Source organism: Pelophylax lessonae (genome assembly GCF_965119305.1).
Source record: "Pelophylax lessonae genome assembly, chromosome: 8".
NCBI lineage: Eukaryota > Metazoa > Chordata > Amphibia > Anura > Ranidae > Pelophylax > Pelophylax lessonae.
Genome location: NC_138775.1, coordinates 45,934,167 through 45,946,632, shown reverse-complemented (window position 1 = coordinate 45,946,632; position 12,466 = coordinate 45,934,167). Strand labels below are relative to the sequence as shown.

Here is a 12,466-nt window from a genome sequence, read left to right as displayed (position 1 = left end):
ATTAGTGTGTTCTGTAAATTGCCTCCAGCAATGTTCCTATTTCCTATGTTCCTATTAAAGCCCAGAGCCCCAGAGTAGCAATAAATCTTTATACTGTTAGGATTTCACTCCTTCTGTTTCAAATAGTAACTAATTCATCCACCCTGTGTTCAGTTCTTTTGTGAATGAAATCCAATGCACAGGAGATCCTCTTCACGTGTTCAGCAAATCCACACTCACCAGGGAGTAATTCCTGTCTCTCTCAAGATAGGCACAAGGGCTCCAAATTATCTTAAAAGCTATCCTCATCTGTCTGAAGGTAGTGAACAAGCACACTGTGAGTCGTGTGAAACATGTCTATCATTCATTTTGCTGTACCTTGCATCCTTGTTCAATAAAGCCTTTCATCGTGAGCTATCACCTGGTGTGCGGCCATTTCTCTTGTATCCTGTCTGCGGTGGCGATCCGAGGTCCTGCATTCAAGGCTGGCTGTGAAGTTCCAAACTGCCTGAGCGGTGTACATCTCTTTCTCAGTTCCGCCATCTGACAGTTCTTAAATAACTAAAGGGTGGGGTCACCCGGTACCATACCATGGTACCATAATTAGTGTGTTCTGTAAATTGCCTCCAGCAATGTTCCTTTTTCTTCTTGCTGGAGGCTGCCATTTTGTTGAAGCCCAGAGCCCCAGAGTAGCAGTAAATCTTTATACTGTTAGGATTTCACTCCTTCTGTTTCTAATAGTAACTAATTCATCCACCCTGTGTTCAGTTATTTTGTAAATGAAATCCAATGCACAGGAGATCCCTTCACAAGTTCAGCAAATCCACACTCACCAGGGAGTAATTCCTGTCTCTCTCAAGATAGGCACAAGAGCTCCAAATTATCTTAAAAGCTATCCTCATCTGTCGGTGTATGTTGCTTCTCAGGACTCCATAGAGAATGAATCACCTACAGTTCAACAAAAAAATAAAGCTCACATGGCATTGTATGTTGCAACAAGTAGTCATGAAATAATCCAAGCAAATCTCCTCACATGCAACAAGATATAACCGGCAGACTCGAAAAAATCACCCATCCATGCTGACTGCTAGAGTGCTACAGTGCACCGTCCCATACCAAATTTCACAGCTGCCTGCTCTGTAAATGTAAAGTACTCTTAGGCTCTAGCATTTGATGTGTCCACCTACACCATCGCTCCACCAAACGCGTTTAATTCCTGTGATGACTTTATCAAGAGAATGATTGACAGTGTATTAGTCTGCTCTATATATGCTATATAAGTTTCCCAGACCCCCAGACACAGAGATCTGGTCAGACCGGCTCTTATCACCCCTATCGCTTCGTACCATTAGACATAGCAGTTGTGTATATTAAATATATAGATATTAATTAATTTGCACAAAGATTTTTGGATTTGGGCTCATAATTAGGGTTTTTTTGCTTTATTGATTGTGGAGTTGGGATTATTTTCCTTTTAAAATATCTCATAATTGATCATTGGTGCTACTACAGTGATAGCCTTGATGCTCTGACTCCTGTGCTATGCAACTTCCCCAATGTACATTGATCATAGGGGGGTCGTCTGCTCTGCACTGCCAACAGACAGTAGGCATTAAAAGTGCTTGGCATTTTTTAACACACTTTAGGCAAGGATGATTCACTATTGTCACTATTAGGAAACGCACTATGGGAGAACAAGAATCCTGCAGTGGGAGTGTTTTGAAATATGTCTTCATTATAAATAGATAAGCCAAAAAGGTGCTCAGATTACTAGTAGAAGGGTATAGAGTAGCCTATTCACTATAGCATTGCCTATTAGAACATTTTAGGCCTGCATGCATGTGAAGGCGTAAAGCATAATTGTGGGTGGTATACTTTCTCCTTTGCATATGCCTCCAGTCTCTTTGCATAGCACTTCATTATCCTCAAATACCAGGGTGCGTGCGCACACTTCCCTCCACCCACACCTACCTTTTGACTAGCATAGTGATTGTCTTCACTGGCTAATAGGAACAATTACTATTGCTTTAATGTACTTTTAGTGCAGTTATCTGAAAATGACCTGCCCCCCCCCAAGTCACAAACTCACCTGTCTTTGCTTCTCTCAGATCCACGCTATATAACCCATTGGGAACCATACAGCCACCACCGCAGAAGTCTTTGGGCCAGGCTCGAACTTTCATTACTCTTATGGAAAGGCAGTCTGTAATCCGTCTCATTTGTGGTGAGCCTTTGCATAAGAATGATTAAAGTGTATGTTAGGGAAAAAAAACAGGAAAGTATATCCCTATAACACATGCACATTTACTCATATTTCATCTGATTAAAACCACTGTACAGAAAAATACCCGTTTATCTGCCAGAAATCCAGTGTGCTCTTAACTTTCTGTTTGGAATGATGACATAGTGCCTGTGCTGCACTGAAATCCCAGCAAAACAGAGTTACTGACCCAAGAGCCTGCTCACACACTGTGTAGGGAAAGTGCTTTTACCACTTGCTACAGTACATTTACTGCGGCGGAGCGGCACGTGCAGGCTCAGTTATGTATATATATATGTCATTGAGCCTGCTGTGGTTTAGGAGCGCCCATGGGCGTCCGCATGGGGGAGCAAGTGCCCCCCCCCGAATCTCAACTTCCCCTTTAAAGTGGTTGTTAAGCCACTTTATACTATCCTGTCTTGTCTGTTTAATAATCCTGTGTGCCCTTGCCCCTGTGTCTGTGTTTTAAGAAAATAAGCCGTTCTTTACCAGTTTTCAGAGCGCTGATCACCACTCACATGACCCACCAGCTCTCTTCCCTCCCTGTCTGACAGCTGCCTGCAGCGGGCGGGGCCGAGGATTCCCCACTGATGTCAGGAGGAGGAGGGGAGAAGGGGAGAAGGAGGGAGGCGGCGGGTCACGTGCGTGGCGATTAGCGCTCTGAAAACTGGATAAATATTCCTGAGTGGTGGCTTGCGTGGTGACTAACATCAGCAGATGCGTGGACCACTGTCCTCATCCCCAGGCCCCGGGGCTATCATTCCAGGAGAGAAGGAGCACAGGGCAAGGAAATTGAGGAGATTTGTGGCCCCGTGCACAGAGGCATGGCACGGCTGACCTTAAAATGATGCCCCCCCCTGGAAAAAGTTCTACGGACGCCAATGGGAGTGCCCCTCCTGTGACCCCCCTTCAGCGGAGCCCCTCCTGTGACTGATGTGTCCACCACACACATCGGATCACTGTTATCATTTGATAATTTGATCATGATGATTAGTCACAGCAGTCACATGATAACAGTGTAAACAATCTGCCATGAAGGGCTTTCCATTCATGAACAGCTTGCTTACTGTTGTGATCTGTGATTGACTCAAAGCAATCACATGATGCCTGACTACCTGTACCATGTTATTAGCTTAGCCAATCACAGATCACATTTAAAAGCAAGCTGTTTATGAATGGGAAACCTATTCATGACAGATAAAGCTATTGCTTATACAGAGATCATCACTGTATAAGCAATAACAGAGTAGTACAGTGTCACTATGGTGACAATGAACTACTCTGATAATTAAATGTAAATTAAAAAATGTTTTAAAAATCTTAAAAAATTGAAAAATGATATATATATTTTTTTTTCTTCATACTGTCACCAGTCAGTACCCCTGATCACTGCCACACCATTTATATGATGACACTGTACTGCACTGGTAACCTTATGTAAAAAAAGAAATAAAAAAAGTTGGGAAAAAAATGATTTAACTTCTTAATTTCCAAAAAAATGACAAAAAAAATTGTGACAAAAAAAATTACAACTTCAAAAACTTGCCATGCCTCTTACTAAACTACTTTAATTGCATTGTAAAAGTTTTTGTTCCTGTTTCGAGCAGGCCTTACAAGGAGCAATTTTCTTTTCTGAAAGGGGAATCCTTCCCCCCGAGGCATTCGGTTCTCCCAGCGGGGGGGGGGGGGGGGGTCAGCTGCTAGCAATAATCTCATGTAAAATCCGGTAAGCTTGTTGTTTCTAAGTTGATGGATCGATCAACTTGGTACATGGTTCAAATTTGAACTGTCAATGGCCGGCCTTAGTAATGATTGTCTATGTCATCTTCATTTGGAACTACAAGGCAAACAAAAACTATTGCAAGGAGGCAGGTACTTTATTGCAGAATGTGTCTTCTGCAATAAAACAATTACCTGGCTGGTCACAGGAGCAACTCAGTGTTGGCACAGCTTGGCACCGGGAATAAATAAATTCTTGTGATCTCAGGTGTCAGCAGCCACATTCTGAGAAGAAAAGGATGTCCCCTGCCAGCACGATGCCGAGAAGGACTTTTTCTCTGTATGCGGAAGCAGTCATACCTCTACAGAGGTCCAACATGCTCCCTGCTGAATGAGTTTTGCTCCTTGAAAGGCTAATGGTCTGACTCAGCATGGGGCATGTCAGACCTCTGCAGAGAGACCACTGCTTTCACACATAAATCAAGAGTCCTTCTTTGCAGTATACTGGCAGGGTACAAGCTTTCCCACTTAGGTTGTAGTTGCTTTCTAAAGAAAATAAACTGTAAGGCCCCTTTCACACGGGCTTGCCGGTCCGCCTGTCAGTTTTTCAGGCGGACCGGATCGGATGTTTCATGCAGCCCTATGGAGCGGCGGATGTCTGCTGACACCCGCTGCTTTCTGATCCGATCCTCTCCGTGAAATCCGGATGGATGGAAACCCTATTTTCCATCTGTCTGGAGGATCAGATCGGATAGGATCAGATGAGAACGGACAGGCGGTCCGTTCTCATTTGATCTCCCCATAGAGGAGAGCGGTGCTCTGACAGCTCCATCTCTGCACACGGATCAATTCCCCGATGGGCAGAATGGACTCAGTCGGGCGCACCGCCTGTGTGAAAGGAGCCTTATGCTTTTTACACCTGTATTTAGCTGATTTAAAGTAGAACGATAGGCCAAACAGGAAGTGAAAGGAAATCATTGCACATTAAGGGAATTCCTTGGGGACTCCCATGTCACCAGAACTAGTGTCCCCATCGGAAGATTTCCCCTCCATTAAATTTCTGGGGACAACCCAAAATTTGGAAATTTTCATTTACTTTCACTATCAGCGATAATGGTAAACAGGACAAAAAGAGAAGGTGAATTTACTTAACAGGGGCACAGACAGCAATAAAAACTGACAGGTGTTCTAATCCATCTCTACTCTGTGCAAAACTAAAAAAAAAGTTTTGCCTTTAGCTATACTTTAACCACTTAAGCCCCGGAAGATTTTACCCCCATTCCGACCAGGGGGTATTTTGCGATTCGGCACTGCGTGAATTTAACGCACAATTGCGCGGTCGTGCGACGCTGTACCTAAACGAATTTGACGTCCTTTTTTTCCCACAAACAGAGCTTTCTTTTGGTGGTATTTGATCACCTGTGCGATTTTTTGATCACGCGCTATAAACAAAAAAAGAGCGTCAATTTTGCAAAAATAGCAATATTTTTCACATTTTTTTATATGAAATTCCCCCAAAAAAAAATGTAAAAATCAAAATTTTTAAAAATTTTCGGCCAATTTATTTTATGCTACCTATGTTTGGTAAAAAAAATCGCAAAAAGCGTATTTTGATTGGTTTGCGCAAAAGTTATCGCGTTTACTAACAAAGGGAAAGATTTTTGTCATTTTTGTTGTTTTTTTTTTTAACGCGTAATGGCGGCGATCTGCGATTTTTTTTGCGGTACTGCGACATTGCGGCGGACAGATCGGACCCTTGACTGACATTTTTGACACTTTTGGGGTTACCAGTGACATTTCTACAGTAATCAGTGCTATACATATGCACTGTTACTGTAAAAATACACTGGTAGTGAAGGGGTTAACTTTATTTGGAAGGGAGGGGCTGTGTGTGTCCCTAGGGGCGTGGTTTCTACTGTGATTGGCTGTGGCTCTAGCTGTAAGGACACTGATCAACGGATCTACATACCAGATCCGTTTTATCAGTGTCTTTGCAGCGAGGAGAATGACAGGCAGTTTGTTTACACAAGCTGCCTGACATTCTCCCTCTCCCCCGCCGATCGCCGAGTGACCGGCGGACATCGGGTCCGCTGGTCACACGCGCGGGGGGGTCCGTGACCACGCGGGAGCGGGAGCGTGCCCCGGGGGGCGCGCGCTCGCTCCCTAGACCCTCACAAGCAAGCAACGTAGCCCTACGTTAGTTTGCCTGTGAGGGGCTGACCGCCGACGTAGATAGTCGTGCGGCGGTCGGCAAGTGGTTAAAGTGCTTATAAACTTTAGAAATTAAGCAAGCAAATCCCTTTGTAGTGTGTACTTGTCCTTATATGTCTGCTGCCCCTTTCCTCTGCTATCTGCATAAGTCACTTCTGCCAAGTTTTCCTGACACCAAGAGAAAAAAGGTGAAACAGTAGGGAGCTCCAGCACAGAACTTGTGATTGGCAGCCTCTGCTCTTTTCATGTGTGTTGTGTGAAGGGACAGTGTCCCTGCCCTCCAATCAGCTCTCAGAGCTCTCCTCACTGAGCTCTGCATAGTGTAATTTCATTTTTCCTCCCCTATTTTCTGACAGCTCACACAAGCTTTATAAATTTGCACTTTGACCAGGCGTAGTGGGCCGCAGAAAAACAGGTACAACTTATATTGTTTCATCTCTTTGTATCACCTGGGGCCAGTCACTTCACTGGGTATACAGTATATAAAGGTGTACAACCACCTTAAACTGAAAGGTCAGTTTGGTTCTATAAATTGGGTTATTCTTTCTCTAAAATCAAACTGGTCAATATATGTAAATATTTGAGATACAAAGAACACTTATTGGAGGTTTATAGCACATAAATATGAGAAATACAAAGGCACTATTTTTTCTTGTGCACAGGTCTTTTAAGCTTTGATACGATAAGACTCCACAGACTGGTGCACAAACCAGAACCTAAATCACTTAATATTCATAATTGGTAATGTTTGAGAGACTTATTACGCACCTAATAGTGCCTGAAAATCTCCATTTGGCCTACAGAACGTGTGATGTGGGCAGTGGGTTGAGAGGTGAGAAAGTATAATTGATAGAATTTGATTTTCATGCTGAACAGGAGCCTATAAAAACATCATTAGTCTGTGCACACCGTGCTGCCCCTGCTACCGTCTTAAGCGAGATGAATAATTTGATTGAAGGGCTCGCTGCATAGGGGGTGTCACGGATCATGTCCCCTGACTATCCAGTGCCTGCCATTCTTCAGGGTGAACATAAATGTACTTATCAATGTTTTATTTTCATTATGACTACAGGGACCGCCGGCATAGGGATGTGATGAGCTATAGAGTATAGAACTTCACAGGCATTTTCAGGAAAACCAACAGACGTATAAGGAGGATAAATATGGCCATAAACAGCCATTAGTGGCAGGTGATGGTCCTTATTTCAAGTATCTCTTGCAATAACCAGGGTGTTAGTGACTTTTTAGGGGGGCGGTAATGAGTGTTTGTGTTGGTCAGAGTGGCCCAACATCACTTAGGGAATTGTTCCAATTTTCAAGTTGGTCCAATCCCTCAGTCCTCCCTGTAGAAAGGAGAAGGAGAAGGAGCATAGTAACACACAAGCAATTATCTCACCAATCAGATAAGAATTCCAGTGGGTGCAAAAAGGGGAGGTATCTCCTAAATTGTCAGAAGTCCAGACCGGCCGAGCAGTACACTTATATAGGGGTTACCATTCCCCCTTTTTTTTATAGAAACTGCTCAAACAGGTAGCGCCTTATACAAACTTTTTTCCTTTTGACATACATCTTGCCCTTGGTTCTCCAGGGGTTGGTTTGTGGCAGCTTACACCTGTATTTTACAAAAATCTTGTACACTTGAGATATTCCGTAGCGCTGGTCACCTTTATTGTTTAATTACTCAAAGTCTGAGTTGTGCTATGATTAGGCAGCAAGGTACAAAAGTAGTAGTTTGAAATTAGGGTGATATAATTTTTTGCCTAACTAAAAAGATTGTGGTGCAAGCTTTTGAGGCATGGTGGCATCTTCTTCAGGAAATGCAAATTCATCTTGTGAGCATGGTGCAGCGTGGTTTGGCTTGCAGTAAGCACACAGAGTCCAAGACAGGCAGTGTATTGTAGAAACAACCAGACACAGCTAGGCCCGGTGGGTAGACACAGCCATTCGGATCCACTTACTAACAGTAACATTACCATCGGTCTATAGTCTATGATGATGCAGACAGCATCTGCAGTGAAGAACAGGAATGCGGCCTGGCCAGTCCACACCCAAAAAGAAGGCTTTCTAATCTGGAGGTAGTTGTAGTCCCTGCACTGTCCCTACTCTTCAGAAACTTTTCCCTACCTCTATACAATTTCCCTGACAGATGAGGGGTCTGTCCCTACTCTAACCACTCAATAGAAACACGGGGGCCAGTGTCTTAAATAGACAGATTGACCTAAGATGAGGTCATGAGGGCCCCAGCATCCGGTCTGACAGCTGTTCCCCTATTTACCGCAGGAAGTCATAGGGGAATCTAGTTCCCCATGGATTCCTTCCCCTCCTGCACTGCCGCTTTGCTTGTGTCCAAACTGCACCTGCCTACAATCTTGTTTTGAAAAAGATGCCTCAAATGCTTGCATTATAATCTTTTTAGTTAACTAATAAATGGTAGCACCCTAAATCCAAACTGCTACTTTTGTTGATCACTTACACAGTACAACACACTGCTGCAGAGAGATAAAAAAACAGCCAAGGTCATAAGTAAATAGGGAATTAAATAGTAAGGAAATGCAGGATTTAGACATCAGGATTTTTAGCCACAGGTGCACAGCAAAGCATCATGACTGTAGCATGTGAACACCCCCATTAACTGCCTTTGCAGCTAAAGAGGGGGTGGTTGGGGGTAAACTGTGCTTTTGGGGGTCTTGGCTGCTTCTCTGATTAATTCTCTCCTTGCCCGGCCTGTCAGTTTAGGTGGACGGCCATGTCTTGGTAGGTTTGCAGTTGTGCCATACTCATTTTCAGATGATGGATTGAACAGTGCTCCGTGAGATGTTTAAAGCTTGGGATATTTTTTTTAGTATTCAATAGTTTTTATTGAGTTTTAACAAAACAGCAAAATAGTAAAACATAGAAAAGGGGGTAGCATACAGAAAATTACCACGCACCACAACAGTGCGTGTCAGTATATAAAACCATGACATATTGGCAACAAAGAATACAATATTAAGATATTTAACATTATGGTATACCAAGTCCCATAACTGAGGTTCTTCAAAAGGAGGTACAGCTAGAGTCCAGAGTACCGACCAAGCTGAAAAACAAACTAGTGAGCAGAGGCCCTGCCCCACCCCAGACACCCCAAATGGGCACAAACTGTGTCCACGAAAGGGCGTAGCATCCCCCAACCCCCCCCCCCCCCCCCCAGAGGAAGAACTAGTATTCAAACATAACCAGTGTACATGGGTTGTGTATAAACAATAAAATAAACCAGTGGGCTCCCTCCAATGCTTGGGATATTTTTTTAATAACCTAACCCTGCTTTAACTTCTCACAACTTTATCCATGGCCTGTCTGGTGTGTTCCTTGGCCTTTATGATGCTGTTGTTCACTAAGGGTCTCTTAAAAATCTCTGAGGGCTTCACAGAACAGCTGTATTTATTCTGAGATTAAGTAACACAAAGGTGGATTCTATTTACTAATTAGGTGACTTCTGAAGGAAATTGGTTCCACTACATTTTTTTGGGGTATCAGAGTAAAGGGGGCTAAATACAAATGCATGCCACACTTTTGAGATATTTATTTGTAAAAAATGTATAATTTACCTTCCATTTCACAATTATGTGCCACTTTGTGTTGGTCTATCACATAAAATCCCAATAAAATACATTTGCGTTTTGGTTGTAACATGACAAAATGTTGAACATTTCAAGGGGTATGAATACTTTTTCAAGGCACTGTATTTTATGTATACTATTAATGTTATTGATAGGTCAACTTTACGTCCAAGAGTTTTCAATTCCTGAAAAGAAATTGTGAACCTAACAAAGCAACTTTTTTACATTTCCCCAAAGTCTCACTTACAAACATATACAGCCCACCACTAACAGAATTCATGAATATTTCATTTAAGTGGTTATATCCTGTCTTCATTTTCTGAGCAATAAAATATTGAACACTGAATATGATAAAGTCATATGTTTATTAATTTTCCCATAAACAGGAGGCAGACATCTTCAAGTGGACCTCGAGCCCTAAAACAGATAAAAGATTGACAGATCTTTATGAGTCTCCTAGCCCAGTGGATGTTCATAGCAGAATTTCCGAAGGTCCATCTCTCATTCATTCTTCCATCAAGGGTGCCACTTCAAATACCTCTTCTACAGATGTCAAAATCGGAGACTTCAGCAGTCAAAGACAACTGATACCAATCCGTAGCTTGTCCCCCAGTGGAATTAGAAATGAATCCTCTAAGGAAAATTCAGTTCTTTCGAAAATTCAACAATTTGTATCAGATAACAAGCTAAGAACTTCAATGAGCAAGAAATCCCTGAAGGAAATCCCAAAGGAGGATAGGAGGATGACAGATGAGGCATCAGTAAGTGAAATCAGACGTGTTACTTCATGCTTGGTTTCCTTGGTTTAGAGTAAGGAACCAATATTGAAGGCTCCTAAAAAGGAAACTAAAATGTTTTAGGCCCATGGTATTTATATTTTTTAATGTTTACAAGTTTATTGAAGAGACCCTATCAGTACAAAAAATTCCTAATTAAAATGCCTTGCAATAGAAGAGACATTATACTCACCTCCCCCATAACCCATCTGACATTCCCTTCATTCCAGTGCTGCAGCTTCCATCAAACTCTTCAGCATTTAACAATTCTGGGGGTTGGAGTGGGAGTCTGAGATTACCAGCTCTCATACTGGCAGGAACTGCCATTATCTTTTTTTAGGCTGTGAACAGGGTTGCTTTAAAGCAGAACTTTACCCATAACAGTTTGATAATTACCACCCTCTGAAGCGGCCTATTGTAATATGATGGCCAAGCGGGAGCCCAGTTATCCTGAAAGAACGTCATATGATGCCCTGCAAGGTTCGCTTTGCACCCCATGGGATCTGTCACCCGTTGTGGTCACCGGACACAGCCGATGACAGATTACTGTACCGGCCCGCTAGCAGTATCATGTGATCACTGTGGCCAATCACAGCAGATCACATAGCAAGTGTACACGATTGATGCATGCCTCTCATTGTGTACTATTGTGATGAACTCTGTGATTGGTCAGAGTGATCACATGGTACAGACAGGGCCAATCACAGCCCATCTGTACCATGTGATTAGCTGTGTTCAATCACAGCTAATCACAATAGTAAACAACAAATGAATAGTTTTTATTCAGAAAAAGTGGCTGTTTATAACTAAAATTCACAGTTATAAGTAGGAATGATTCAAACACCCCCCTGTTTGGTTTGCACCAGAACATCTTGAACAGGGAAATAGTTCTAGCGAACATGCGAACTCTATTAATGTCTATGGGTCACGAACATGGAAAATCAAAAGTCCTAATTTTAAAGGCTTATATGCAAGTTATTGCCATGAAAAGTGAATGGGGACCCGAGTACTGCCCTGGGAGGCATGTATCAATGCAATTTTTTTTATAAAACAATTGTTTTTAAAGGAGCAGTGATTTTTATGATGCTTAAAATTAAACAATAAAAATTAAAAATTCCTTTAAATATCGTGCCACTTTTAATGTGCCTGTAAAGTGGCGCATCTGTACCATCTGTACGAGCCTGCTGCAGCAATACTGACATTTCTAAAGGAAAAAACGTCATTTAAACTTGCTCTTGGCTGTAATGTATTGCTGGCTCCCGGCAATACAGATAAAAAAAATGAAAAAAAGAACAGCATGGAGTCTCCCCAGTCCATACCAGGCCCTTCGCCAAAATGTAAAAAAAAAGAAACGGAATAGGTTCCCCCCAAAATCCATACCAGACCCTTATCCGAGCATCAGCCTGGCAGGCCAGAAAAGGGGGGAGAGGTAAGCAAGTGGCCCTCCCCCTCCAGAACCATACCAGAACACATGCCCTCAACATGGGGGGGGGGTGGGTGCTTTGGGGCAAAGGGGGCTCTGCCCACCCCACCCCAAATCACCTTGTCCCCATGTTGTAGGGACAAGGGCTTCTTCCCGACAACCCTGGGCTGTGTTTGTCGGGGTCTGAAGGAAGGGGGCTTATCGGAAACTGGAAGCCCCCTTTAATAAGGGAGCCCCCAGATCCCAGCCCCCTCCCTATGTGCATTAGTATCGGGTACCTCTACCCATTCACCAAAAAAAGTCAAAAAGTAAGAACCACAGGAAACACCTGTGAAATACCTTTGTTACAGCTGATTTCCCGCTGCTGTACTTCTCTTCTCCCCCGCTGACAGCTGGGGGTTACGGAAGCGGCGAGCGTCGCTGTAACAAAGGTATTTCACACAATTCTAATCTAATACTCAGTGCTTCTGTGACCCGCTCTGAGCACTGCAGAGAGGAG

At 43.1% G+C, this 12,466-nt stretch overlaps 1 protein-coding gene across 1 annotated transcript in view; it reads left to right on the top strand.

Moving 5' to 3' along the window:
* Window positions 1-12,466, top strand: part of CFAP20DC (CFAP20 domain containing) — a 476,046-nt gene that overhangs the window by 303,151 nt on the left and 160,429 nt on the right. The window contains exon 14 of the mRNA XM_082266497.1: window positions 10,155-10,529. Coding sequence (XP_082122623.1) covers window positions 10,155-10,529 — 375 coding nt within the window. The remainder of the gene's footprint in view (window positions 1-10,154; window positions 10,530-12,466) is intronic.